Source organism: Microcaecilia unicolor, chromosome 1, assembly GCF_901765095.1.
Source record: "Microcaecilia unicolor chromosome 1, aMicUni1.1, whole genome shotgun sequence".
NCBI lineage: Eukaryota > Metazoa > Chordata > Amphibia > Gymnophiona > Siphonopidae > Microcaecilia > Microcaecilia unicolor.
This window is the reverse complement of record NC_044031.1, coordinates 668,608,224-668,635,848: the sequence shown is the minus strand read 5'-3', so window position 1 is coordinate 668,635,848 and position 27,625 is coordinate 668,608,224. Positions and strand designations below refer to the sequence as shown.

The following is a 27,625-nucleotide window of genomic DNA, read 5'->3' as shown; positions in this document are numbered from 1 at the left end:
GCTTTTGAACTGACGTTGCTTGTTTTTTAAGCAAAACATGCTTGTTTTTCTATGACTACCTTCTCTCCCTGAGAGAGAGGGAGAGAAGGTTGACGGGGGGGGGGGGGGGGGGGGGCGTAGGAGAAAAGAATTCCAAATGATGACAGGATAGGTTTTTACACTCGGCAAAACAATGTCACAGAACTGTTTTCTTCAGTATTCCCATTTTAGTATTAGTAGAAAGTGTGCATACTAATCAGACAATGTCAGAAGGAATGTGTGGGACAGTACCTGACTGTCCCCATTCTGTACAGTTGCTAGACAGTTCTGGTTTTATGCCTTTACCTCTGTAGACTTCCTGTCTTACATGCCCACTCGCTCACTTCGCACTTTCACTGAGCACCACTTAGCTTTCTTACCTTAGATTCAGAAAAGGCTTAAAAATTTAACTTTTTTCTTTGGCCTTCTCTGATGCTATTGGGGGGGAGGGGGAGATAGGGACCTCCAGGAATAAGGGTTGGCAGTGGATTGAACAAGACTGATGGTGGGGGGTTTTCTACGTTGAATTTATTAATGTTGCTCCATTTGTGATAATATCGTGTGTTTTCTGTTCTATTTGGTTTTATTGTTTTGATCTGTAAACTGCGTTGATTTTAACATAAGGCATAAGAACGTAAGATTAGCCATACTGGCTGAAAACAATGGTCCATCTAGCCCAGTATCCTGCTTCCAGCAGTGGCCAGTCCAAATCACAAGTACTTGGCAGAAACCCAATTAGTAGCACCACTCCATGCTATCTATCTTAGGGCAAACAGTGGCTTCCCCCATGTCCATCTCAATAATAGACTATGGATTTTTCCTCCAGGAACTTGTCCAAAACCTTTTAAAACCCAGATATGCTAACAGCAACGAATTCCAGAGTTTTCTATTCTTTGAGTGAAAAAATATTTCCTCCTATTTGTTTTAAAAGTATTTCCATGTAACTTCCTTGAGTGTCCCCTAGTACTTTTGGATTGAGTAAAAAAAAAAAAAAAATCAGTTTACTTGTACTCGTTCTACACCACTCAGGATTTTGTAGACCTCAATCATATCTCCCCTCATCCGCCTCTTTTTCAAGCTGAAGCCCTAATGTCTTTAACCTTTCTACATATGAGAGGAGTTCCATCCCCTTTATTATTTTGGTTGCTCTTCTTTGAACCTTTTCTAATTCCTCTGTCTTTTTTGAGATATGGCGATCAGAGTTGAACACTATACTCGAGGCAGTATACTAAATCATTAATAAACATGAACGTAGGCCTATTCTATTTTATTTTTGTCTGAATTACTGCCCTCCTCCATATGTTTTTCCTGTTTCTTTGGAAAATTGAACATAGAAGTCCATAGATATAATAGAGCAAAATCAGGAGTGAATATGCATGAGAGGTACATCAAATAGAGGAAGTGAATGCAGATTTATCTCATACATATTCATTGTGGATATCCTGAAAACCTGACAAAATATGACCTGAGGACTGGGTTGAGAACCCCTGCATTAGAGCCATTACTGTAAATCAGTGTTTCCCAAATGTGTATGAACTTGATTTGCATACACTGCCTCCATTTGTATGCAAATTGTTCGTGCATATTCATTGTGGATATCCTGAAAACCTGACTGGCAAGGGGTACTCCAGGATTAGACTTGGGAAACACAGCTGTAAATCTAATTTGAAGGAGTAGGAAAAGAAATAGTTAAGATCCTTTGGCATTTGAAAACCAAAATATAGAAATATTTTCTATTCTTTCTCATTTTTGTTTGGCATTTAAGTATAACATAACAGGTAAATTTATATGAGTACCTTAAGTGTGTGTAAAAGCCAGAGACATTGATACATTGGAGCTCTGACTGGAGCCAGATTTACAAGAAAAATCCTTTATTTTTGCAGATTCCAAAACAATACCATATTTTAGGTTTCCTAAAGATTCTCTTCCATCAGTGGTTTGAAAGGGAAGGCATCTCCAGCTCTTTGTTCTAAATCTGCTGCCTTGAGAGACAGTGTTTCCTTGTACTCGAGGAAGCTGTTATCCTGTAATTTGCTTGAGTTTTAGATGCCATCTAGAGTGTAATGCTGGAAAGGCAAATTCTGCCACCACTTCTGACAGCTGAAAATAAGTACTCACTATAATAAACTTGGGTTCAAAATAATTTATCTTTTTTTATATATGCACTTTAAAGTGCTATAAATATTATAAAGAAAATTAGCTGAAAATAAGTAGTCAAAATTAGCAGCAGCGCTTCAATACCTTGATTGTGAAATCGGTTCAAAATCCCTAGTGATGCAGTGCCCCCCTTTTTTTTGTTGTTGAAAGTGTTCCTTTCTGAAATGGCTTTCCTCCCTTATATGTACAGACATTTACATGTTTAAAATTTGATATACCACCTTTTATTCAGCTACAACAAAGTGGTTTACAAATAACGAGCCACATATTGTGTTGTCATTGCAAGTAGTATACCTTGCCATACTTTGTATTGTTGTTCAATTATTTTTCCTGCTGTAATTGCCTATTGCTCATGTTTGATCTATTCTTACTGTACACCGCCTTGAGTGAATTCCTTCAAAAAGGCGGTAAATAAATCCAAATAAATAAATAATAAATACTAGTCAACCCCACGCATCCCATCCCATTCGTCAACTTAAGACAAAAGGAAGCAACAACAACCATTGTCATCAACCTGGAAATGCCTGTGACAGAACTAAGACTATTTTGTGGTGTTCTATGTATTTTACAAAAGCTCTGCATTCAACAAGCCTTTTGTTAAATACTCAGCAAGCATCCCAATTCCTATCTAGATGCCTTATTCAAAATTTGACTTCATTTTTGTTGCTTTTCATGAGTTACTGTAAGTGTTCCTGATAATTCTTGGTGGAATATGTAGGAAAGTTCAATGCTGTGCTGCATGCAAACGATCAAAACAGATTATGAATATTAAATGGGCCCTTTTATTTATTATTTATTTATTACATTTGTACCCTGCGCTTTGCCACTCAAAGCAGGTTCAATGCGGCTTACATAGTAATTGGGATTACAAAGTATTGGTGGAGAGAAATAAGTTGAGTATTATCGGAGTAATAAAAGAAATAGGAATGTTGAAATGCAGGGATGAGGGGAGTAGGAGAAGTATGAGCAAGGGTAAGTGAGCAATTGGAGAGTAGATGAGGCGGAGGGGGATGGGCAAGAGTGAAGGGAGTACGAGAATCGTGAGTAAGGGTAGGTGAGCATTTGGGAAGGGGTCGATGAGGCGGAAGGGGATAGAACAAGGGATAAGCAGGGGAAAATGTGGCGGGAGATGTAGTCTAGGTCGTCGTCATTGTCTCCTGGATATATGATGAATACTAAACTGCGTTAAGCGCTAATGCACATTTAGTACAGGAAATATGACCTAACCAAGGACACGGTAAAGCATTTGCATTAGTTTTGCCATTTGTGTGCTCTAACTGTGCAATATTTATTAAAAAAATTTTTTTTTTTTGTAAGTGAACAATGTTGGAGCAGAGAATGGGCATGAAAGTGCTATTTAACTAGCATGCTGATATCACACTAAATCACACTAAATGAATAACACTGACTGAATGTGGGAGATCTTAGTGCCTCCGTTAAAAATTTTTTCAGTGGCCTTGCACTAATGCCAATATTAGTGCACCGCCAGAAAATGAAATAATTGAAAAAGGCTGAATTTCTGGCTGAGCTAGAAATGGGATTAGCGCACAGAAAAGTCCTACATTAAGAAATTGGTGTACCACCCTTCCAGAAGAATATCAAAGTAGTTTACAAAGCATACTAGAATAAATAAAACAAATTATATTACAATAAATAAGAGAGAAAACAGACACAAAATCATGTGAAGAGTAGGTCAATAGCAACCCTCACTGAAGCAGCTACTTTCCCTAGTTCCCCATCTAAGCTACCTCTTGCTACTCACTAAAAGCTAATGTAAAAAAGTTAGTTTTTAATCTTGTTTTATATTTTCTAAAAGCTGTCTCGGCTCTGAGATATTGCAGTAATGAGTTCCTCAGTGCTGATACTAGGAAAAAGAAAATAGAATGAGGGGTTAAGGTCTTGCCATGCTTTTGCTACTGTGGGACCACTAGATAGTGTTAATCATCATGTGAACTGTACCTGTGTTGTGTGTGGTATAAGTAAATCATCCTATATAATAATTCTCACCACCAACGTTCTAATGAGTGACTGCCTGTGTCCGTGGCTCCTGGAGTTGCTGAGCTAGGCTCCGTAGCCAGGCTGACGTCACTCACAGCTGATTCCAAGGCAGGGGAAGGAGTAGGGAAACGGCGCATCAAACAATGCCAAGTGTGCCTCGCCCATATTTCACACAACTTCCCAGTATCTCCCTCTCTCCCTCCAAGTGTCACGGTCTCCCTCCCTCCCAGATCCCCGAGTTTCATGGTCTCCCTCCCAGTTCCAGGATCCCCCCTCGCTCACAGTTCCAGGGTCGTCGTGCCTCCCTTCCTCCCTCCCGTCCACTGCCAGCTCCCCTCCTTATGAATTTTTGAAGTCTCAGTTACCCAGTCGGGGTTACGGCGGATGACGGCGGTGGCAGCAGCAGCACCACCATCGGTAAACAGCGTACACGCTCGGCTCATCTGTCTCTCAGCTCTGGTCCTGCCCTTGCGGAAAGAGGAAATGAGGGCGGGACCAGAGCTGAGAGACAGAGACGGCCCGGGCCTGTACACCGTTTACCGATGCTGCTGCCGCCGCCGTCTGCCGTAACCCAGACTGGGTAAGTGAGACTTAAAAAATTCGTAAGCAGGGGGGCTGGCAGTGGACGGGAGGGAGGAAGGGAGGCACGACGACCCTGGAACTGTGAGCAAAAAAATCCTCAAACTTCGGCATTCATTGCCTCAGAACCAAAGAGGGAAACAGGAAACGAGTGTCAGAGAAACGTGGAGATGAGTTCATAAAAGAAGACAAAATTTATAGATTGAGTACTCAGGATAATGACGATGAAAACAACACTTGGAACGGAAACTCTACTCAGCAAATGTAGTTTCTTCCAAGTAATGGATGTGCAATAACCTTTTTTTCTTCTTTGATTTAATTCAACTAAATTTCTGCAGGATGGTGTATTGGGAGCAAGTTTTGCATTTTGTGCCCTGATCTATCAGTGTAATTTAATTCTGTTATGGTATGAGATTCCAGCCCAAAGAAGGTCAAAACATCTGTTGTATCTAATTATTATGGCATGATATGGTACCAGTAACAGTACTATGAATGCTTAGGATTAAAGAGCTGTTTCACCTCCAAAAAAAAAAAAAAAAAAAATTGTTTTTAAACTGCTGCACACCAGATACAGGATGCTTGGAAATGTATTTGGCTGAACGTTGTGTATACTTTTTATTAGAAAACTAAGGCATATTTTTAATCAAACAAATACACTCAACAGGGAGACGGAAAAAATGAAGGTAAAGAAGTTGGACCCCACACACACACACCCACACCCACACACACACTGTCAGTCTATTTCTCTCTCTCTCACACACACTCTGTCACATACATACACACTCGCACATTCTCTCTCTCTCTCTCTCTCTCTCTCTCTCTCTCTCTCATACGCAGTCACTGTCAAACATACACACTCAAAGGAAAACCTTGCTAGCGCCCGTTTCATTTCTTACAGAAACGGGCCTTTTTTTTTTACTAGTAAGTACATAAGTATTGCCACACTGGGACAGACCAAAGGCCAGTCAAGCCTAGTGTCCTGTTTCCAACAGTGACCAATGTAGATCTCAAAGACCTGTGAAGATCCCCAAAAAGTTCAATACATTTTATGCTGCTTATCCCAGAAATAAGCGGTGGATTTTCCCCAAATCATTTTAATAATGGTCTATGGACTTTTCCTTTAGGACGCCTTCCAAACCTCTTTTAAACCCTGCTAAGCTAACCGCCTTTACCACATTCTCTGGCAATGAATTCCAGAGTTTAATTACATGTTAAGTGAAGAAACATTTTCTCCGATTCGTTTTAAATTTACTACTTTGTAGCTTCATCGCATGCCCCCTAGTCCTAGTATTTTTAGGATGAGTAAAAAATCAATTTACTTCTACTCGTTCTACACCACCCAGGATTTTGTAGACCTCAATCATATCTCCCCTCATCAGTCTCTTTTCCAAGCTGAAGAGCTAACCTCTTTAGCCTTTCCTCATACGAGAAGCGTTCCATCCCCTTTATCATTTTGGTCGCTCTTCTTTGAAAATTTTCTAAGTCCGCTATATATATTTTGAGATATGGTGAACTGAACGCAAAACTCAGGGTGCGGACGCACCACGGAGCGATTACAAAGGCATTATAGTCACAATTTGTCATCAGACCAGCACACAGCATCGAACCATTGCTACTAGTTCTAACATATGTCAAACAAGATCTATGCAAAGGAGATCTAGTAATACTTATCCAATTCGATATCTTGGCGGCATTTAATACAGTTGATCATGTACTGCTTCTCAGTCGCTAGATCAAATAGGAATAACAAGTACGTCCTCAAATGGTTCAGCAGTTCCTTTCAAACCAGAACTATTCTGTTAAACAAAATAGCCAACTGGCCACCTAACTGTGGGGTCCCTCAGGGTTCCCCACTCTTTCCCATCCTGTTTAAATTTTGTTTTTGTCATTCCTTGGCTCAATATATCTAAGACTCAATGAGCTACTATCATACGCTGGTGACATCCTACTTCTCCTATCATTAATCGCTACAAATAAAGACCCTATTCAATCGGTAACAGCTGGCATGAATGCTATTAGTACTTGGGCCCAGAACGACAAACTGAAATTGAGCAAAAAACCAAGGTTCTATGGTTCAGGAATCCAGGGAGTTATGGTCCCATCTTCAATATCTCTATCTAATAGTCAAAAGTTGGCAGTGGAGCCAGAAACCCCAAGTGTTATGGGTCATGCTAGACTTCTCACTTACATTCACCTCACACATTAACCAGATATGGAAGAAATCTCTATTCAAAATGAGACAACTATGTCTAATCAGATCCTTTTTCAACCAAAAAAAACCTTTGCACTGTTAGTTCAACTACTAATCTTACCACACCTAGGTTATTGCAATGACCTATTTCTTGGAATTAAGTGTCAATATCAGAAAGAATTGATGATCACAGAACTCAACTGCCAGACAAATATTCAAATTGAATAGACATTCTAATGTTTCATCCTATCTTATCAAACTTCACTGGCTTCCAATATCAGAAAGAATAAGGTTTAAAGCTGCCTGCCTAGTCTTATCAAATCTTACAGGGTTGTATAACAGATTTGCTAATGAAAGTTGCTTCACTATGCTGACCTAGTTCAACAGACTAAAAGAAGAAATGATGTTTCATGAAACAATCTGGTATCGGAAGATCTTTGGCTCTCTGTTCCCTGAAATTGGAGTTAAAACTTGGAACTCTCTACCTATGGTCATCAGAACTGATAATAGCTACCTTAGCTTCTGGAAGAGACTAAAAACCTTCCTTTTTCCCCCAAAGACTGCTTCATAACAAACCAGTATGACGGCTATCTCCTCATACTATCCGCCTGGTTTCCCGATTAAGTTCCTTTGATACATGTATATACTTTAACAGTTTTTGCTTTGTCTCGCCCATTATGTGAACCACACTGAACCCTGAAAAGGGGATTTTAGCGTTATACAAGAACTGATTTGATTTTGATTTAAACCTCAGTGCTACTGGTTCAGTACAGATGGCTTCTGAGCCAGAAACATGCCTTAGTTACTAATGCTGCAAAAGTACAAACGTTACTGGTTGCAGGAATTTGTGCTAGTATAAATCCATATTTTGTTCAGTTTAACATCATTTAGTAAAGCCCGTGGTTACCTAAGATTACTATTGGACCTTACTAAAACAGTCTTAGTAGACCCCTTTAGGGTCTTAAAAAATGGTAAAGTGTATACTTTAATCCCAAGAAGGAAGACACAATTCTTTTGATGCCTTTTTATTTTATTTTTTTTATAGTGGTGATAATGAGGTTCATTGAAGTAAATTTGGAGGTAAAGATTTTGGTTAGTGGATAAGTTGTTTTTTGCTTATGATGTAAACTGCCTTCTTGCTATAACAACTTATAATAAGGAAATGACATGACTGAGACGAGTCTTATGCCAAGAGAGGATTATTTTTACAACATTTTTTGGGAGAGAATCCCTTTGTATTTTATAATTAGAACTAGCCGTTAAGCCCGTAAAAACGGGCGAGTATTGCAGCCCTCCTCTCTCCCCTGGCCTCACCCCGTCCACCGATCCTCCCCCCATATCCAGCAGCCCTGCTCTCACCCCATGTCCAGCAATCATGCCCTCTCCCCCCTGCCCTCCCCCCATGTCCAGCTACCCTCCTCGCCGCCGCTCCTTCCCCCCTCCGTGCCGGGCCCCCTGCACTGACCTGACAGCACCTCTCACCTCCTTTGGTTATTGCAGATTCTTGTCATTCGAGTCCCAAACCTGTACAGAAGTGCAAGGCAGCCCTGCACACTAGAGAAATATCAAGAACCAATAGACTTTAGAACACAGAGATTGATTTGAGATCTCTAGTTAGAGGCTCTTCTGATTATTTCTTTCTTTCCACAGGAGCTGTGGAAATCCAGGTCCCTGAGCTGCCCGTGGTTGCTATCTTTGGGGAGGATGCCAGCCTAGACTGTTCTTTCACCCCTGATGCCAACTTCAGCTTGACAGACCTCAGTGTCATTTGGCAGCTGACGGACACAAAGAGGATAGTGCACAGTTTTTTACAGGGCCAAGACCAACTGGTTGACCAGGGCAGTGGGTACATGAACCGCACAGCACTTTTCTATGACCAGCTGCCCAGGGGAAATATATCGCTGCTTCTGCGTCGAGTGCAAGTCTCAGATGAAGGAAGCTTCACCTGCTTTGTGCGAGTCAAAGATCACAACAGTTCTGCTGTTATGCTTCAAGTGGCTGGTAAGCAAAAATGGGGGTGGCTTATAAATGGGGAAGAGAAGGGAAATTTGAGTTTTTAGCTTACCTTTCCAAGTAATGCTGAAAGTGAGTTACAGTATTGTTAGAATTCAGGTACAGTAATTACCTGACCCAGTGAGATTAGTCTATATGTATACCTGAAGTAACAGAAAACAAAAGGCCCCTTAACTAAAGTGCATCAAGCAGTTAACGTGAATTAGCATAGTGTTAGCGTAGTGGCATTGTGGTTTGCATGTGCTAATTTGTGTGTTCACTGTATGTTGGGTTAAGGGATGGGAGCTAGGTGGGTCATGAATAGAGAATGGGTGTGGATTGCTTATTACAGTTAGCACACTGTACTTACTGTGTACTGTCATTTTGCAGTTAATGCAGGTTCACTTAATGCCGCCTCAATAGGGGATGCTAAACGCATAGACACCAGTTGTTATGGGGTTTACGTGCACTAGTACAGATTTCAGTATGGTGATTGCTGAGGACATGCTGGGCATACTCCCAACATTTACTGTACAGCCATCGCACCATGCATTTTCAGTTTTGTTGTTAAGGCACACTAAGTTTTTACAAAGGAACTCCCAAGTGACTTGGCTATGGTCACAAGGAGTGTTAATGGGAGAAAGTGAGATTTAAACTTTGGTTCCCCTTATTTGCAGGGCCAATGCAAAATAATTAGGTGGTCCAGGAGACTGTTTTTCCATGGAATCCCCTCTCCACTACCACCACCACCACACATACATATTTTTGAAATTTAATAAAATATCTGAAGATTTATTTTTTTATGAAAAAACACTACATAACAAATAGGGGCATTTTAAATACTGTCTTCTGAGGTAAATACCACTGCATATGACAAATATATTGTATTTACATGCACTGCTGTGGTGCCAAGGAAAATAATTTTCTTGAAACCGACATTCAGAGGGTAATTTTTATTTATTTTTTATTTGTACCCCGCGCTTTCCCACTCATGGCAGGCTCAATGCGACTTAGGTACTTATTTGTACCTGGGGCAATGGAGGGTTAAGTGACTTGCCCAGAGTCACAAGGAGCTGCCTGTGCCTGCAGTGGGAATCGAACCCAGTTCCCCAGGACAAAAGTCCACCACTAGGCCACTCCTCCACCATTTTTAAATTTTTGCTCCTGTGTGGCCACATGTACATGAATGGCCTCTTATAAAATACTGATTGGCATAAAATGTACATGTTGACATGATGACGTGTGCCAGGTGCAGAGAGTGAGTGTAAAGCACACATATGCACATAAGTATTAAAAATATACTAATCTACTTGCTTAAAAATTGTAGGCTTGGACTTTTACATCTGCTCCAGGATAGGTTTAAATGTTTGTGCTTGTAATGTGGCTGCAATTTCTGTAATTTATTCTGATATTTTCTAAAGACAAGAAGGTGCCTACTCGTCTCTATAAAACTGATTTAAAATAGGCACCTGAAAACATGCCTACTGTCGGCATCCCCTAATATAATTACCCTCTGAGTCTATATAACAAGCGTGTCCTGCCAGAACAGCACTAGCTTCCAGAACATAAACAGCATCAGCACTGCAAATATTACACCAGGCAAGACAACACCAGTACACCTTCTTCCCCTTTACAATCTGCTTAATACTCCCTATCACCTTTTTATATGTAATTGTCTTCCATCTTCCTTGTTCTTTATAGCTTACTAGTAAAAAAGGCCCATTTCTGCAGGCAAGGAAACAGGCCCTAGGCAGGCAATTTATGACCCCCCAATGCTGGCGAAAACCACCCTCCGCCGCCGTTGTGGACTACCTGTGCTGACGGGGGGCCCAAACCCCCGACAGCCGAAGTGCTGTTGTGCCCTTCGCGTTGCTTCCTCAATCATCTTCTCTGGAAGTTCCTCTGCGTGCATCTGACGTCCACAACAGCGGCGGGGGGCGGTTTTCAGCGGGCGGGGGGGGGAGTAGACAGGTTCACGGAAGGGGGGGTCGAGGGGGCCGTAGCGCGGGGGGTGACAGCTGATTCCGAGGCAGGGGGAGGAGTAGGGAAACACGCTGCGCGTGTTTCCCTACTCCTCCCCTTGCCTTGGAATCAGCTGTCATGACGTCAGTGCGTGTCTGCCTAGCAGACTACCTCCAGGGATCCACAGTCCCAAGCACAGAATGTTGGAAGTGAGAATTATTATATAGGATAGTTTATTTATAGCTTGATGTACCGCTTCATTCCATAAGGTGTAAACAGTATACAAAACAATATAAATAAGAAGAAAAGCACACACACACACACATCACCTTTCTGTTTCTTACCTCTGTTGTCCTTAGTCTTCAGTCTCCCGAGTTCTAGTCTCTCAAATTCTCCCCACCCCCTCCAATCTGTCATTCCATTTTCATACCCCCCAAACCAGTTGCTGAGTCCCTGTTTTCTGGTATCCCCATTTCCCCAAGACTTTTGAACCTCTGTTTACTCATGTCCACTCAGCCTCAGAGCTTCTGCTGTCCCCTCCATCCTTGTGCTTTTGAACCAGTCTCCCCTCCAAACTGCTCCAACCTCATCCCATAATCCTTGCTCTCTTCATCCCTACTCCTGAGGTTCACAGCTGCTGTGGCCAGGGGCAACATTTAAAATTAAATATAGTTATTTTTGCCTGTTTTGTTGGGGATAGTGCCCTTTTTAAGAGAGCAGTTGAAGAGCAAGGCCCCCCCTAAGTTTATTTTTAAAGTGGGAGGAAGGACTGAGAGGGGGGGGGGGGGTCATGAAACCTACAAGTATGCCACTGGGCAGATCTTGCAGAGCCGGAAGCAGATACCAAAAGCAGTAGGAGTGATGAGTAAAATGATTGAGGTATGCTGTAGATACCTCTTCTTCTGTTGTCTCCCTGTCTCTCTTTCCTTCTCCCCCCCCCCCCCCCCCCCAACAAAAAAAAACAGCGAGACTGACCATCTTGTTATCTGCTGCTTGTCTTACTACTTGGCTCTTCTCTCCCTCCTGCGTGGTTCATATCCTCTGTTTAGACAGTGCAGAAGGGAGAGGAGAGGGAGAGGTACAAGTAGCAGGTCTGACTCGCCTGTTAGTCACAGAGGGAAGAAATGGGGCGGGGCAGGGCAGCCCTCATTTTATTTGACTTCATTAGCTGCAGTGTGCCTTTTCCCTCCAGCTTAGCCTGTTGGGAAAGCAGGAACTTAAGAGGGTGGTCTTGCTCTTCTCTTCTGCCCATAAGAAAAGGAAGCAGGTAGCAATGAACATATGTTCTACAAGTGCTGCTCCTTAAACTCCTAGCTCTGTAGGCAACCATCTAGTCTACCTAATGGTAATGTTGGCCCTGCTGGTTGAAGCCTTTTGCTTTAACCACTTGGCCATTCTTTTTGTAGTCGGTGTAAGGGTTAGAGCACAGGAAAGAGGGGGGGGGGGGGGGCAAGGAAGAGCAGGTCAGAGGGATAGTGAGGGCACAGGAGAATTTTCAGCACTGAATTTTAATGTTATGATAAACACTGTATACCGTTCCCTTTGGGAAACTAGGGTTAAGTAAGCTATATAAGCAAGCTTTATTATAAGGGATTATTCTTAGTTTTTATTTTTACTGTTTTCTTTCTACGTTTTAGCCTCATACTCAAAGCCAAACGTATACCTAGATCCTAACAAGGATCTGAAGCCTGGAGACCTTGTAACAGTCACATGCCACACTTTCCGGGGTTACCCTGAAGCCACAGTCACATGGCAGGACAGCAGGGGGAATAACATCACCGAGAATGTCACTACCTCACAAGTAGCCAACGAAGAAGGGCTGTTTGATGTTCAGAGTATTCTGAAGGTAGTCCTGGAGCCCAGCAGTACCTACAGCTGCCTGGTGAGGAACCCTGTGTTACAGGAGGAGACACTCGCCACAGTCACTATCACAGGTTAGTACTGGAGTTGGTGACCCATATTAAAGGACACATCTAGGACTTGGCTACTGTCCTAGATGGAATCTTATAACTTTATTTTATGTATTTCATCTGACACTCTTCCTGACCCTGGGCAAGTTACTTAACAGTTCATTGCTTGAAGTCAGAACCTGAGTGTAGGTCCTTTTGAGCAGAGAAGTACATTTATGTAACTTGTCTTGAGTTTGGATTTGTAAAGGTGCGCAATCACGTCCAAGTTTTATATTACAGTGTACTTTTTCCTTAAAATACCAAGTCAGTCCACTATGCAGTCCAATTTTAAAGCCAACTCTGCAATTGAGTTTGCTTCAAGTTTACTCTTTACTTGATATTCCACCTGTTGTGAAGTACATCTGAGCAGTTTATATAATTGAGTTATTTTTGGGAGAGTAAATCCTTTTAATCAGAAAAGGAAGAAAACAGAGTTAAAAAAATCCAAAGAGAGAGGTTGAAAAGATATTAAAGAGCATATACTGCTGGTGTCTCAGATCCAGCCCATCATTGGTGCCTTATTGCCATATATTGGTCTGAGAAAATAATCTTATACACTGTAGGCCCTATTTAATGCAGGATCACTTACAACACGATCGATGGGTGGACCCTTTTTTTTCCTATTTGCTATTACTTATTATTCTTTGGGCCTCCTTATAACGTGGATTCACTTATTATATGGTCAAATATCTTGGACCCTAACATCAATGTTGTATGAGGTAACGGTGTATTTATGTACCAACATTAAGAGGGGAAGATATTGACATATGTTGCCATTAAGATAGGTTATTTGTCCATAAGTTGTATATAAAATGAGACCCTGCGCTAAAATAGTTTAACTGTAGTTTCAATGATCTGACTTAACAGTAACCCATGTTGATAACTCCTCCCCCTTTCTAAGAAACTTAAAATGGAATATAAGTTGATATAAACAGTCAGTGCTCTTCTTTTAAGAGAGAGGTGACATCATCAAATTTCTTTGCTCCCTTATGGCGTTTGAGGGCCACATTTTGAATTATCTGAAGACATGTCAGTTTCTGCAGGCCTTGGAATAGAGCATTACAATAATCCTAAGTGATTAAGCAGCAAAGTGTTGAGGATTGTGATTGACGTCTTATCAAAAAAGGTTTGGATAGAGAAAATCATTCTCAAGGCAAAAAGACATTTTATTAGTTGACTCTTAGTCTTTAGAAGTGTGGTTGAAAATTCAATTAATTTTTGTTGGTGCCTCTAACTTTTAATAGAGTTGGCAACAGGAAAGTGGTAGTCTACCATATAGAGAGCAGTGGAAAGTGCCAGTTATTCTTTGCTTGAGAGCTAGTTTGAGTTTGCTAGATTGTAACCACTGTGATATCATAGAATGCTTTTGATTAATTTGTAGAATGACTTGCAGATTTTTTTTTTTTTTTTTGGGGGGGGGGTTAAACGATCAATATCTGAATATCATCATTATTGATTAAAAGGGGTCAACTTTAAGATTTGAATTGGGCTGGCTAAAGGGTCATAAATATGCTAAATAGTATGGGTGCCAGAATCGATCCCTCCAACGCAATCTTTTTTTTGAAGTCCCTCTTAGCCTTCCTTATCAGTGCTTTGCATTTGACTTGACATTCCTTTTGCTGTTTATTTTCGGTCAGTTCCTTCTTCCATTTTCTGACAGATTTTCTTTTAGCTCTAATAGCTTCCTTCACCTCACTTTTTAACCATGCCGGCTGTAGTTTGGTCTTCCGTCGTCCTTTTTTAATACGCGGAATATATTTGGCCTGGGCTTCCAGGATGATGTTTTTGAACAGCATCCACGCCTAATGTAAAATTTTGACCCTCGCAGCCACTCCTCCTAATTTTTTTTTTCACCGTTCTTATTGTATCATAGTCTCCTTTTTTAAAGTTAAATGCTTACTTGAAAGCTAATATCAAATCCGATCATGTTATGATCACTGTTATCAAGTGGCCCCAGCACCATTACTTCCTGCACCAGATCATGCGCTCCACTAAGGACAAGGTCTAGAATTTTTTCTTCTCTCGTAGGCTCCTGTACCAGCTGCTCCATAAAGCTGTTCTTGATTTCATCAAGGAATTTTACCTCCCTAGCGTGCCCCGATGTTACATTTACCCAGTCAATATCGGGGTAATTGAAATCACCCATTATTATTGTGTTGCCCAGTTTGTTTGCGTCCCTAGTTTCCTTTAACATTTCTGCATACCTCTGTTCATCCTGGCCAGGCGGACATAGTACACTCCTATCACTGTTCTTTTCCCCTTTACACATGGAATTTCAATCCATAGTGATTCGAAGATGTTTTGTTTCCTGCAGAATTTTCAATCTATTTGATTCAAGGCTCTCAATATACAATGCTACCCCTCCACCAATTCGATCCACCCTATCACTACCATATAATTTTTATCCCATTATGACAGTGTCCCACTGGTTATCCTCCTTCCACCATGTCTCAGAGATGCCTATTATATCTTGGCAATAGATTGAACATTAGATAGTTGAATAGGAGCCAAAATCTGAATATCATCCACATAGGCAAACACTCTGAGGTCAAAGGACTCAATAAAAGTTAACAGTGGAGCCAGAAAAACATTCTAAAAAGGGGTCGACACCCCCAGAATTGTGGGATAGTAATATTGAAATAACACCCCTATCATTGTCAGACCATTTTCTAATTAAAGTTTCCTTAAGTGACCACCTGAAACAAATAGCACCTCCCAGAGTTTGGAAGGAGATCGGAGACAAATTTCCTAGTGGCCTTGGACTGTCCACATGTGGATGAACAGTGTCAGAACACGTTGACATTTGGAATACACACTTGGCCAAGACCTTAGAGAAAATGGCTCCACTAAAAACTTGTGCCCCACTCACAAACGCTAACCTTTGTTTTCTCCAGAACGTTGGATCCTTCAAAGGATGGAAACTGGAAAGTAGATGGTGCAAATCTGACCTGGCTGAAGACATGCTAAACTGTAGGAAGCACGTGGCAACGTTTTGCCATGTCTTAACAGCAACCAAAAAGCAATATTTCTCTCAGTGCATTGCACAGGCTGCCAATTCAACCAAGTAGCTGTTCAGTATAGTAAACAGCCTACTACAACCCTCACAACAGAACCAGCCTGCCCAGTCAAAACTGAACTGTAATGATTTTGCTACATACTTTGCCAACAAAATTAAGTCTCTGCCAGGATTTATAGGTAATCCCACCCAGCCTCCTGCACAAACTTGCCCCCTCCTGACAGAGACATATGGGACATTTTTAACCCAATAACAGAGGAGAGTCTTGACAAAATCCTAAGAGACCTTCGACTTACTACCTGCTGCTCAACCTCTGCCCATCAAAGATACTGCAGCAAGCAAGTATGGGCCTCATAGAAGGCACCACAAAAATTGTGAACTCCTCTTTTTCTAATGGGTAACTACCAACAGCCTTGAAAAGGGCAGTGGTTCACCCTTTGCTAAAGAAAAACAACCTTGACCATGACAAACTTGAAAGTTACCGGCCAGTATCCAACATCCCATTTCTAGGGAAACTTAAACAAACAGTCTGTGTTAAACTCAGTGATTGGCTAGAAGAGAGAAACTGTCTAGATCCATGTCAATCTGGATTCAGAGCTGGTTATGGAACAGAAATGGTTCTCATATCCCTACTAGATGATCTTCACAGAAACCGAGACAGGGGATTTGCCTTGATGTTAGTACTGCGAGATTTCTCAGTGGCTTTTGACACTGTGGATCATGATGATATGCTAACAAGACTGGAAGAATGGATATCAATGCAATAGTACTTGCAATCTATCAGACAGACAACTGGCCATAATGTTTAGCAGCACCTCATTACCACCATTGGCACGGACCTGTGGGGTACCACAAGGATCAATACTGTCACTTATCCTGTTCAATATCTACCTCAAGCCACTAGCTGAGCTGATTTGGTCAATGGACACTCAGTTCTGCATCTATGCGGATGATATGTAGCTGCTCATACCCATTGAACCTGACTTACAGACAACCCTGAAGTAGAGGAGTGTGGTAGCCGTGTTAGTCCACTCTTAAGGTTATCGATAGAAATCAAACAAAATAAAACATGGAAAAGAAAATAAGATGATACCTTTTTTATTGGACATAACTTAATACATTTCTTGATTAGCTTTCGAAGGTTGCCCTTTTCCGATCTGAGGAAGAAGAGCAACCTTCGAAAGCTAATCAAGAAATGTATTAAGTTATGTCCAATAAAAAAGGTATCATCTTATTTTCTTTTCCATGTTTTATTTTGTTTGATTTCTATAGACAACCCTGAATAAATTGATACTTGTCTAACATCAATTCAAGAATGGGCTTAGCACAACAAGCTGCCTGAACCCAAGTAAAACCAAGCTTTTCTGGGTCCCTAACACAAGTGGACATGTACCTGACATGAAAATCTCTTTTGGGAAGTATGAACTCCTCCCCTCAAATTACAAGTCAGGAACCCTGGAATACATTTAGAATACATTTAGATTCAACACCTAGTGGTTAGTGTGGTGGACTTTGGTCTTGGGGAACTGGGTTCGATTCCCACTGCAGGCACAGGCAGCTCCTTGTGACTCTGAGCAAGTCACTTAACCCTCCATTGCCCCAGGTACAAATAAGTACCTGTATATAATATGTAAGCCGCATTGAACCTGCTATAAGTGGGAAAGCGCGGGGTACAAATGTAAGAAAAACAAATCCAAGCAACCTTCAAGAGCTGCTTCTACCATTTACGACAACTACGCTGCCTCTTTCCTTACATCAAGAAGGAAACTCTTATCCCAGTTGTGCATTCCATGATAACATCAAGACTGGAATACTGTAGTGCACTCTACAGTGGTCGGACTACAAAATGTCTGTACTACCTCCAATTGATTCAGAATGCTGCAGCAAGACTCATAGAAGGTTGCAAGCGACATGACCACATCACACCATTTTTGCAAAAACTTCATTGGCTACCATTACAATACAGGGCTAAATTTAAAACTGTCCGATCTTCAAGGTCTTTAAAAGAAATGGCCCAGAGTCCTTGAACAGGATGATCCTCTACATACCTCCAAGGACACTAAGGTCCTCCCAAGAAGTATACCTAACCACACCTTTCCAAAAGACATTACGCGATGTGATACCCACAAGTGAGCCTTTTCCGGAGTAGTCTCTATACTCTGGAATGCACTCCCCTCTACTTCAGGAAACAGGTGAAAGCTTGGCTCTTCAACCAGCCTTTAATGGAAGAAGTAACTAACTTCTCTGTCTGTCTGTCTGTGTCTCTCACTCCTACCCTAGCTGTCTATTAAAATGTTCTATTACATATTGTGTTGACATTGTAAGTTGTATACTATGTCATACTTTGTATTATTTGGATATTTTTATTGCCGTAATTGTCTATTGCTTATGTTTGATTTTATTGCTGTAATTGTCTATTGCTTATGTTTGATTTATTCTTACTGTTATACCAACTTGAGTGAGTTCTTTCAAAAAGGCAGTAAATAACTCCTAATAAATTAAACAAAAAGTGTGACGAAATAGTGTGTTTAAGCCTGTAAAACGTATTGGATATTTTGCTGCCTAAAGTATTTCTCTAGTTTGTTCTGCCAATGGTGCATGTTTATGCTTAAAGCTGTTATAGAGGACTGACTTCTCTTTCTTTTACTTAGCACACAGATAATAGGAAGTGCCTGTAGTGATGTAACCAGTTTTTTATTTGAAACTTGACTGTTCTGGGCTCTGATTGGCCTGAAGTTTGAAATTACCCAGCAGATTCTGGCTGTTGCTTCAGTCTTAGCCTGGGAGGAAAGAGATACAGATCTCTTTGCTGAGGCTCGGTGAATTATGTCCTGACCTTCCCAGATGAATTTTAGTTAGTGTTATAATTGATCCATATTTCAGTTACCCATTATTTGCTGATTGCACATTTTTTGTTCATTGTTTCAGTGTGGCAATAAACCTGTTTAATTTGTTGACTCTGCTGTCTGGACTGATAAAGAATCCTGGTGGTTTGTGTGTTGAGTCTCTGAGTGCTTTCTGGGAACTGTGGGACTACTGAGATTGTGGCTCAAGTTACCTAGAAATCACTGGAGATAATTGGAGAGCGGGAGGCTCGCTCAGAGACGGTTGTGACCTAGTCGGTGGAGGAGGGTGCTTGTGTAGAGTACAAGCGGCAGGTGCAGGTGGACCTGAGCTGTGCTGGGATTAGACCCTTTAAGTGGCCGCGGGGTAACCCCAGGCGGGTGGCTAGGCATTTCGTGACAACAAGGAGGCCAGGATAGAGCCTTGGGGCACACCACAAAGCATGGCATAGGATGCATAATGAGTATCACCCTATTGGATCATATAAGATCTTATCACATGGATAAGAATGGAGCCAGTTCAAGGCCATGCCCTAGATCCCAACCCTCTTCAGGTGATTTAATAGAAGAGTAGTCCACCAGGTCAAAAGCTGCAGTCTTATTATGATCCTGATATTGAAGGATATGTGCAGTAAAGCCTAAAAATACAGTCTCGGTGCTCTGATGTCTATGAAAACTAGTCTGGTGTGAATGAAAAATGTCCTGCTGATCGAAATAATTCTCTAATTGCTGACTTTCCACCTGTTCTACAACCTTTGAAACAAATGGTAGATGAGCAGTGGGGTGATAGTCACTTGGCCTGTGTCTTGCTTCTGATCCTTTATTCTAGGAATAATATAGGCTAATTTTCAGGTTATAGGAACAACATCCTAAGTAAGGAGATGGTAACCATGAGATGGCGATAATGGAGCACATGAGTCTTAAAATTGCTTGCAGTGTCATACTTTGAAAGTGATTGGGTGGTTCCATGTGTTTATAACTAGGTGTGTGTTGGGTTTTTTTTTTGTTTTTTGCTACCCCTATACTCTCTTCAAGTTCTTGTAATCTTGACCAAGCCTTCACAACCCAATCCTCCTATCCTCTCTCCAATTTCTTGTAATCTAGACCAAGCCTTCGCAACCCAATCCTCGGGACACACTAAGTCCCATTGGATTTTCAGAATACTACTACTTACTACTACTTAACATTTCTAGAGCGCTACTAGGGTTACGCAGCGCTGTACAATTTAACAAAGAGAGACAGTCCCTGCTTAAAGAGCTTACAATCTAATAGACAAGTGAACGGTCGGTCCGATAGGGGCAGTCAAATTGGGGCAGTCTGGATTCACTGAATGGTAAGGGTTAGGTGCCGAACGCAGCATTGAAGAGGTGGGCTTTAAGCAAAGACTTGAAGACGGGCAGGGAGGGGGCTTGGTGTAAGGGTTCAGGAAGGTTGTTCCAAGCATAGGGTGAGGCGAGGCAGAATGAGCGGAGCCTGGAGTGGCGGTGGTGGAGAAGGGTACTGAGAGGAGGGATTTATCCTGTGAATACCCATCTTGGTATTCAATTCTCATGCATATTCATGGTGGATATCCTGAAAACCTGATGGGACTTTGGTGTGCCCCAGAACTGGGTTGAGAAGCCCTGATCTAGAGTACAAGACCTGAGGGAGGATAGGGTAGCAAAAAATATAAAGTCCCATCAGGTTTTCAGGATATCCACCATGAATATTCATGAGATAGATTTGCATGCCAAGGGTGGGTCTCCTGAAAACCTGATGGGACTTGGTGTGCTCTGAGGACTAGGTTGAGAAGGCCTGCTCTAGACAGCTTCCTTATTGACCTAATGAAAGAAATGTCTCTTAGCATACGCTAGTGCCTGAAAGACTAGGAGGGGTAGTTTCGATATGACATCAAAGTTGGACTTCGGACATTTTGCGCTAAATGTCCCAAATCTGAATACCAAATGTGTAACCATTTTCAAAAAAGCAAAGCATCTATCTTTTTTTTCTTTTCTTTTGAAAATACTGTTTGTGTGCTGTGAGTTTCTTTTCAGGCTGTTTTTGAAAAAAAAAAAATGCACATGTGAGTTTCTTTTCAGGCCGTTTTTGAAAAAGAAATGCACAAGTAAACATAGAAAATCAAGCCATTGAGATGTAGGAGAAGCCAGCATTTTTAGCAGACTGGTCCCCCAGACATCCCAGGAGAAAAATGGGGCACACATTGATATGAAGTCCATAGCAGGGTGCTCCCAGGCACACATCTTGCCGTTGCTCCCTTATGTTGTCTGCTGAGCCCTTCAACACCCACCCAAAACTCACTAATCTCAACTGTACATCACTACAATAGCCCTTATGGGTGAAGGTGGCACCTATATATAGGTGCAGTGGGTTTCTGGTGAGTTTTGGAGGGCTCCCAGTTTCCACCACAAGTGTACTAACAGGTAGGAAGAGGTATGGGCCTTGGTCCACCTGTCTACAGTGCACTGCACCCACCACTACACTACTCTAGGTCCCTGCATACTTCTCTGATTAACCTGGCTATAACATCTGAGAATGTCATAGAAGCTGACGAGTACTAATTTTATTCACATTTTGTGGGGCTGGGGAGGAGGTCAGTGACCACTGGGGGAGTAAGAGGGTCATTCCTGAATCCCTCCAGTGGTCATCTGGTCATTTAGGGCACCATTTTATGTCTTATTAGAAAAACAGGTCTAGACCAAAATGTTGATGTTTTCACCCTAGACGTTTTGGTTTTGTCCATTATGGCAGTAAAATGTCCAAGTATTAGGCACACCCTAAGCCTGCCCTAACACCACCTTTGAAATGCACCTGACATGCCCCCTTGTGATTTGGACACACTGCAGATGAAATGCATAGATAAATGTCTGCAAAACAGGTTTCAAAAATACTGATTTGGACGTTTTGAGAGGAAATCCGTCCAAATGGTGCTTTGCACTTTTTGGACATTTTTCTCAGTTGAAAATGAGCCCTTAGGTTTTTTTTTGAAAGTTTTTCATCCAAGCACTGACTAGACTGTTGAGGAAGGCTTGGGAAAAGGACCTGAATATAACAAGTGTGCTGAAGGACTGGGAGAAATTTGGTCCTCCTGTCGTGAAGTTTTTGAGATCTGCATCTATCACTCAGCCCATTGTACACTATGAACCTCAGTTAAGCTTGTGAAAGTGTCAACAGACCGTTCTAATTGGTGTTGATCATGTTGGAAAGGTGTAGGTACTCTCCCACATGTTCTCTAGTTATCCAAATTTGCAAACTTATTGGTCCCTTATCTGGACCAAGATTAGATATCTTAGGCATCTGCGAACTCCTTTATATTTAAGATACTTCTTGGGGATCTTTGACAGTTTGATGCTTTCCTGTTTGATGTTTTTCTAACCATAGCCTTAAAAAATGTTGTAGTTAATTGGTGTGAGAGCTGTGGGCTAGAGATGTGTATTTGGTAGAATAGCGTTTGCATAGCAGAAATTAGGAAATGGAAAGAAATAGACTTATGCCTGTAGTTCAGTAGTGTTCATGTTATTGTGTATAGCTATTGTTTCTTTGTTTTCTATGTTGTATCTGTTTGACATTGTAATAAAGAAATTTGAAATAAAATGCTGACTAGACTTCTCTTCCTACTCTGAAATATCATGTGATCATGATAGTAGATACAGTTCATCTGTGAACAACAGACACTGGAACAATGAACAGTGGCTAAAAAATACTATTTTTTATTTCTAGGAAAAAAAAATAAAAACTCAATGAAAAAGTGTTAAGATTTAAATTTAAAATAAAAAGAAATGTCAGGAACAACAGATTTTTGAAACAATGGACATTGCCTCCCCTCATTGCAGGATGGGACTGTACTTGTAAACTCACGATAATATTAGCATGCTTTCTCACCTGTCCCTTGAAGGAAATTAAGTGGTGTATTCTCCAGCTGCCCATTCTCTCATCAGCCATCTGTGTAGCAGTTAGGTAGCCTACTGTGATAAATTCCCCTGTCTAGAGAAATAATGAGGCTGTTGTCAGAAGAAAAGGAATTGATAGCTTGCCTCTGCCCTTCTCCCTTCTATCATAAGGGGAAAGAAGGCAGCAGTAGGAAACTTTATACATTTGTTTCCCAATTTCATGCGTACAGATGAGCTTGAAAGGATATCCTAGTCCTTGTGAGTAGGAATGATGAATGGAAAGAGATGACTTTTTTTCACATATGTAACCATCAGTCAAATATAAATAAAACCCTGCAGTGACATCCCAGAACTCAACTGTCATTGCCACGTCCTGAAGTCAACTCTAGGTAAGATATTTTATGATTAAAATAACATTTTGTTAACACTGTTTATTTATTTAGCAGTTTATTTCAATGGATGACAGACTGAAAGACTGAACCAAATACTTTGTAGTGTAGGTAGTCATTTAAGTGTTTGCACACAAGCTGCCAGTGCATCTGAACTGCCTAGCAGTACCCGTGTGTATTTCAGAACTAAATTCTAATACACAGCTGTGCCAGTGCACCTTCCATTATTCCCATTTCAGTACTGAGATCACACAAGCACCTCAAGTCTTGAGTGTGGTGAAGCCAGTTTGGTCTTTTGTGAACCTGTTTAGTGTCATCCACTTTGTGTATTCTGATGGTAGGAGGCCAGCTGGAGCCCCCACAACTGGGTTGATTGAGAGAAGATGCCGTGGAAGCTATAGCTCGGTGGAGCCCTCACTGGATTAGAAAGGAGAATAAAGAGTAGCAGGTTGGTTGTGTGCTCTGCCTTTTAGATTTTAGTGGGTAGTAATTTTTGCTTTATGGTATAGTGTAAATTCAGGATAAAGAGGTATCATTTCAAATTCAAAAAAGGACAAGAAAACAATGTTTGAAATGAGTATGATCAAAGCAGTAGAAGTGCTATACTGAGCAAAAGTGCAAGCCTACCATAAGGTCAAACTAGTGTCAGAGTTCATTCTAAGCCCTGGTGGGGTCAGGCTTGGGGGTAGAGGAGAGAGAGAGAGAATAAGTGGGGACAGGCTTTGTGTTGAGGGTTTGGGGGTCTAGGAAGAATGGTGAGGATGCATTATTATTGAGGGTCTTTCACAGACGCCTATGAAATCTTGTGCTGATTATATTAAAATTCCTATGGTGGTGGATTTTGCCAGCCTTTTTCCTCAAAGGTTAAAGATCTTCTGGACAGGCTTCCTTAACCTGTTTGTTCCAGAGAGACTCAGGTTGACATCATTGCAACTCCTGACCCCTGCCAAATAACATCTGATGGGTTTTCTCAGACTCAGAAAATCTGACATCTCTGTCATCCTAGTGATCCCTTCCATCAGAGTAGAAGGATCTTAGCCTCCATTCCTATGGTTAATACTAACCCATCAGAAGGCATTATGCCGGTAGAACTGAAAGAAGCTGTTACTTGTCTAATCCTTAAGAGAAGAATGCCAGATCTTCCTGCTTAGTGAGTTATAGACTGGTCTTGAATCTTCCTTTTCTTGCAAAACTGATTGAAAAGGCGGTTTTCTCACAACTTAGAATGGAAAGATTAATGCACACTATCTTCGGCAGTCCAGGTTCAGAGGAAAACAGCACAGACAACCCTGCTTGCCCTTGTTAGTGAGATGAGAGAGAGCTGCGTCATCAAAGGCATGATGATGCTTTTTGTTTCACTAGATTTTTCATGTTTGTTTGACCTTGTCAGTCACCAGCTACTTCTTTTGTCTTTTGACTTGGGTGTAAGGGGGAAGATTCTTAAGTGGTTTCCATCTTTCCTTGAAGAATGCAGAATTCACACACCTCTGGTCTTTGAGCTATACCTAAGGGACCAGTGTTGGCTACTGGCTCAAACAGCTGGGACTATAGCCACTTTTGTTCAATCACAAGTTATCAGTGGATTCTGTTTTGCTGATGACATCTAAGTGGTGTGCTATATAGATCCCAAGTCATCATATTTGTCAGCTCTTAACTGCCTTTCTATGGTTGCAGAATGGCTACAACCTAATTGTCATGGGCCATACTTCTGTTCCAATCTTTTGTCCTATGATCTGGGATTAGTCTGCTCTGTGGTTAGTTCTCTTTGTATAATGGGTTTTTATCTTGACTCAGAATTAATTTCTGAGAAGCAAGTTACTATGGTGGTTAAGCTTGTTTTTATAACTTGCCGTATTCATGACATCAGGCCTTACATAGACAAGGCTGCTGTACATAAGTATTGCCATACTGGGAAAGACCAAAGGTCCATCAAGCCCAGCATCCTGTTTCCAACAGTGGCCAATCTAGGTCACAAATACCTGGCAAGATCCCCAAAAAGTACAAGACATTTTATACTGCTTATCCCAGAAATAGTGGATTTTCCCCAAGTCCATTTAATAGTGGTCTATGGACTTTTCGTTTAGGAAACCGTCCAAACCTTTTTTTTTAAACTTCGCTAAGCTAACCGCCTTTACCACATTCTCTGGCAACGAATTCCAGAATTTAATTACATGTTGAGTAAAGAAAACTTTTCTCCGATTTGTTTTAAATTTACTACATTGTAGCTTCATCGCATGCCCCCTGGTCCTAGTATTTTTGGAAAGCGTGAACAGACACTTCACATCTACCCATTCAACTCCACTCATTATTTTATAGACCTCTATCATATCTCCCCTCAGCCGCCTTTTCTCCAAGCTGAAGAGCCCTAGCCGCTTTAGCCTTTCCTCATAGGGAAGTTGTCCCATCCCCTTTATCATTTTTGTCGCCCTTCTCTGCACCTTTTCTAATTCCACTATGTCTTTTTTGAGATGCGGCGACCAGAATTGAACACAATATTCGAGGTGCGATTGCACCATAGAGCGATACAAAGGCATTATAACAGCCTCATGTTTGTTTTCCATTCCTTTCCTAATAATACCTAACATTCTGTTTGCTTTCTTAGCCGCAACAATACACTGAGCAGAAGGTTTCAATGTATCATCAACAACGACACCTAGATCCCTTTCTTGGTCTGTGATTCCTAATGTGGAACCTTGCATGACGTAGCTATAATTTGGGTTCCTCTTTCCACATGCATCACTTTGCATTTGCTCACATTAAACGTCATCTGCCATTTAGACGCCCAGTCTCCCAGTCTTGTAAGGTCCTCTTGCAATTTTTGATAATTCTCCAGCGATTTAACGACTTTGAAAATAACTTTGTGTCATCAGCAAATTTAATTACCTCACTAGTTACTCCCAACTCTGTCATTTATAAATATGTTAAAAAGCAACGGTCCCAGCACAGACCCCTGGGGAACCCCACTAACTACCCTTCTCCATTGAGAATACTGACCATTTAACCCTACTATCTGTTTTCTATCTTTTAACCAGTTTTTAATCCACAATAGAACACTACCTCCTATCCCATGACTCTCCAATTTCCTCAGGAGTCTTTCATGAGGTAGTCAAACGCCTTCTGAAAATCCAGATACACAATATCAACCGGCTCACCTTTATCCACATGTTTGTTCACCCATTCAAAGAAATGTAGTAGATTGGTGAGGCAAGATTTCCCTTCACTAAATCCATGTTGACTTTGTCTCATTAATCCATGCTTTTGAATATGCTCTTTAATTTTGTTCTTTATAATAGTCTCTTCCATTTTGCCCGGCACCTACGTCAGACTCACCAGTCTATAATTTCCCGGATCTCCTCTAGAACCTTTTTTAAAAATCAGTGTTACATTGGCTTATTCATATATTAGTTCTTAATCGACTTTATTACTGCAATTCTCTATATAATGGAGCAAAGGTATCTATAGCAGAGAGACTAATTTAGTCCAGAATACTGTAGTGAGATTGCTTTGCTCTGAGCAGAAAAAAAGTGATCACATTACTCCCATTCTGTGGGACCTGCATTAGCTACCCAGTTTCATAGCAAATCAAATTTAAAATTCTTATCATAGCTTTCAAAGCTCTTTATTCTGACTTTTTCCATTTTATCTTTATAATGTACTAATTCCTTATGTTCCTAACAAGGTCCTGTGCTCTTATTTTGTAACTGTTACTCACCTGGCTTGGGCTCATTTTGAAATCACACCACTGTTTTTTACTGCTTGGCTCTGTTACTGTGCAACTCAGTATCTTTTTTTTATTTGTGAATAGAATCCTCCCTGTCTAAATTCAAGGTGGGACTAAAAACTAACCAGCCTATCAGTGGCGTAGCCAGACCTGACATTTTGGGTAGGCCCAGATCTAATGCGGGTGGGCACTATATATATAGGTTTAAATAGTGTTTCTGGGATACTACAAATTAATGCCTTAGAATGCACTTGATGATGGATCAGTGGCGTAGCAAGGGCGGGGCGGTGGGGGGGGGGGGGCGGTCCACCCCGGGTGTCAGGAGGTGGGGGGGGGGGTGCTCCGCTCCCACTGCTCCCCTGCCTTAAAAAAAAAATTCTGAAGCGGAGTCGCAGGCAAGCAGCGCCTCGCGTCTGCCCTGCTTGTGAAAGAAGTAAATCTGGGCAAGACTTCTACGGTCTGTGTTCTGAAAATGGTAGATACAAATCAAGGTAAGGTACACACAAGAAGTAGCACATATGAGTTTATCTTGTTGGGTAGATTAGATGGACCGTGCAGGTCTTTTTCTGCTGTCATCTACTATGTTATGTATGTTATGTATGCTTGTCGTCGGAACGTCCATCACTATGTCCCGCCCTCCTCTGAGGTAACTTCCTATTTCCGCGAGGGCGAGACATAGCGATGGACGTTCCGACGACGAGCAGATTTACTTCTTTTACAAGCAGGGCAGACGCAAGGCGCTGCCTGCCTGCGACTCCGCTTCAGAATTTTTTTTTTTTAAAGGCAGAGTGGGAGCAGCAGAAGAGGGCTATCTTGGTGGGGTGCCCAGATGGGAGAAGGAGATGGGTGGGGAGCCCAGATGGGGATGGGTCCCCAGATGGGAGAAGGGGATGGTGGGGTGCCCAGATGGGAGAAAGGGGATG

General features: G+C 41.5%; 1 protein-coding gene across 6 annotated transcripts in view; it reads left to right on the top strand.

The window, feature by feature from the left end:
• CD276 (CD276 molecule) overlaps positions 1–27,625 on the top strand; it is a 234,831-nt gene that overhangs the window by 94,676 nt on the left and 112,530 nt on the right. For all 6 annotated transcript variants that reach the window (XR_003939989.1, XM_030187135.1, XM_030187125.1 and 3 more), the window contains exons 3-4: positions 8,594–8,944; positions 12,535–12,831. Coding sequence is in view for 5 of the 6 variants with exons in the window: in XM_030187135.1 (XP_030042995.1) it covers positions 8,594–8,944; positions 12,535–12,831 (648 nt within the window). In the remaining variant the exon portion in view is untranslated. The remainder of the gene's footprint in view (positions 1–8,593; positions 8,945–12,534; positions 12,832–27,625) is intronic.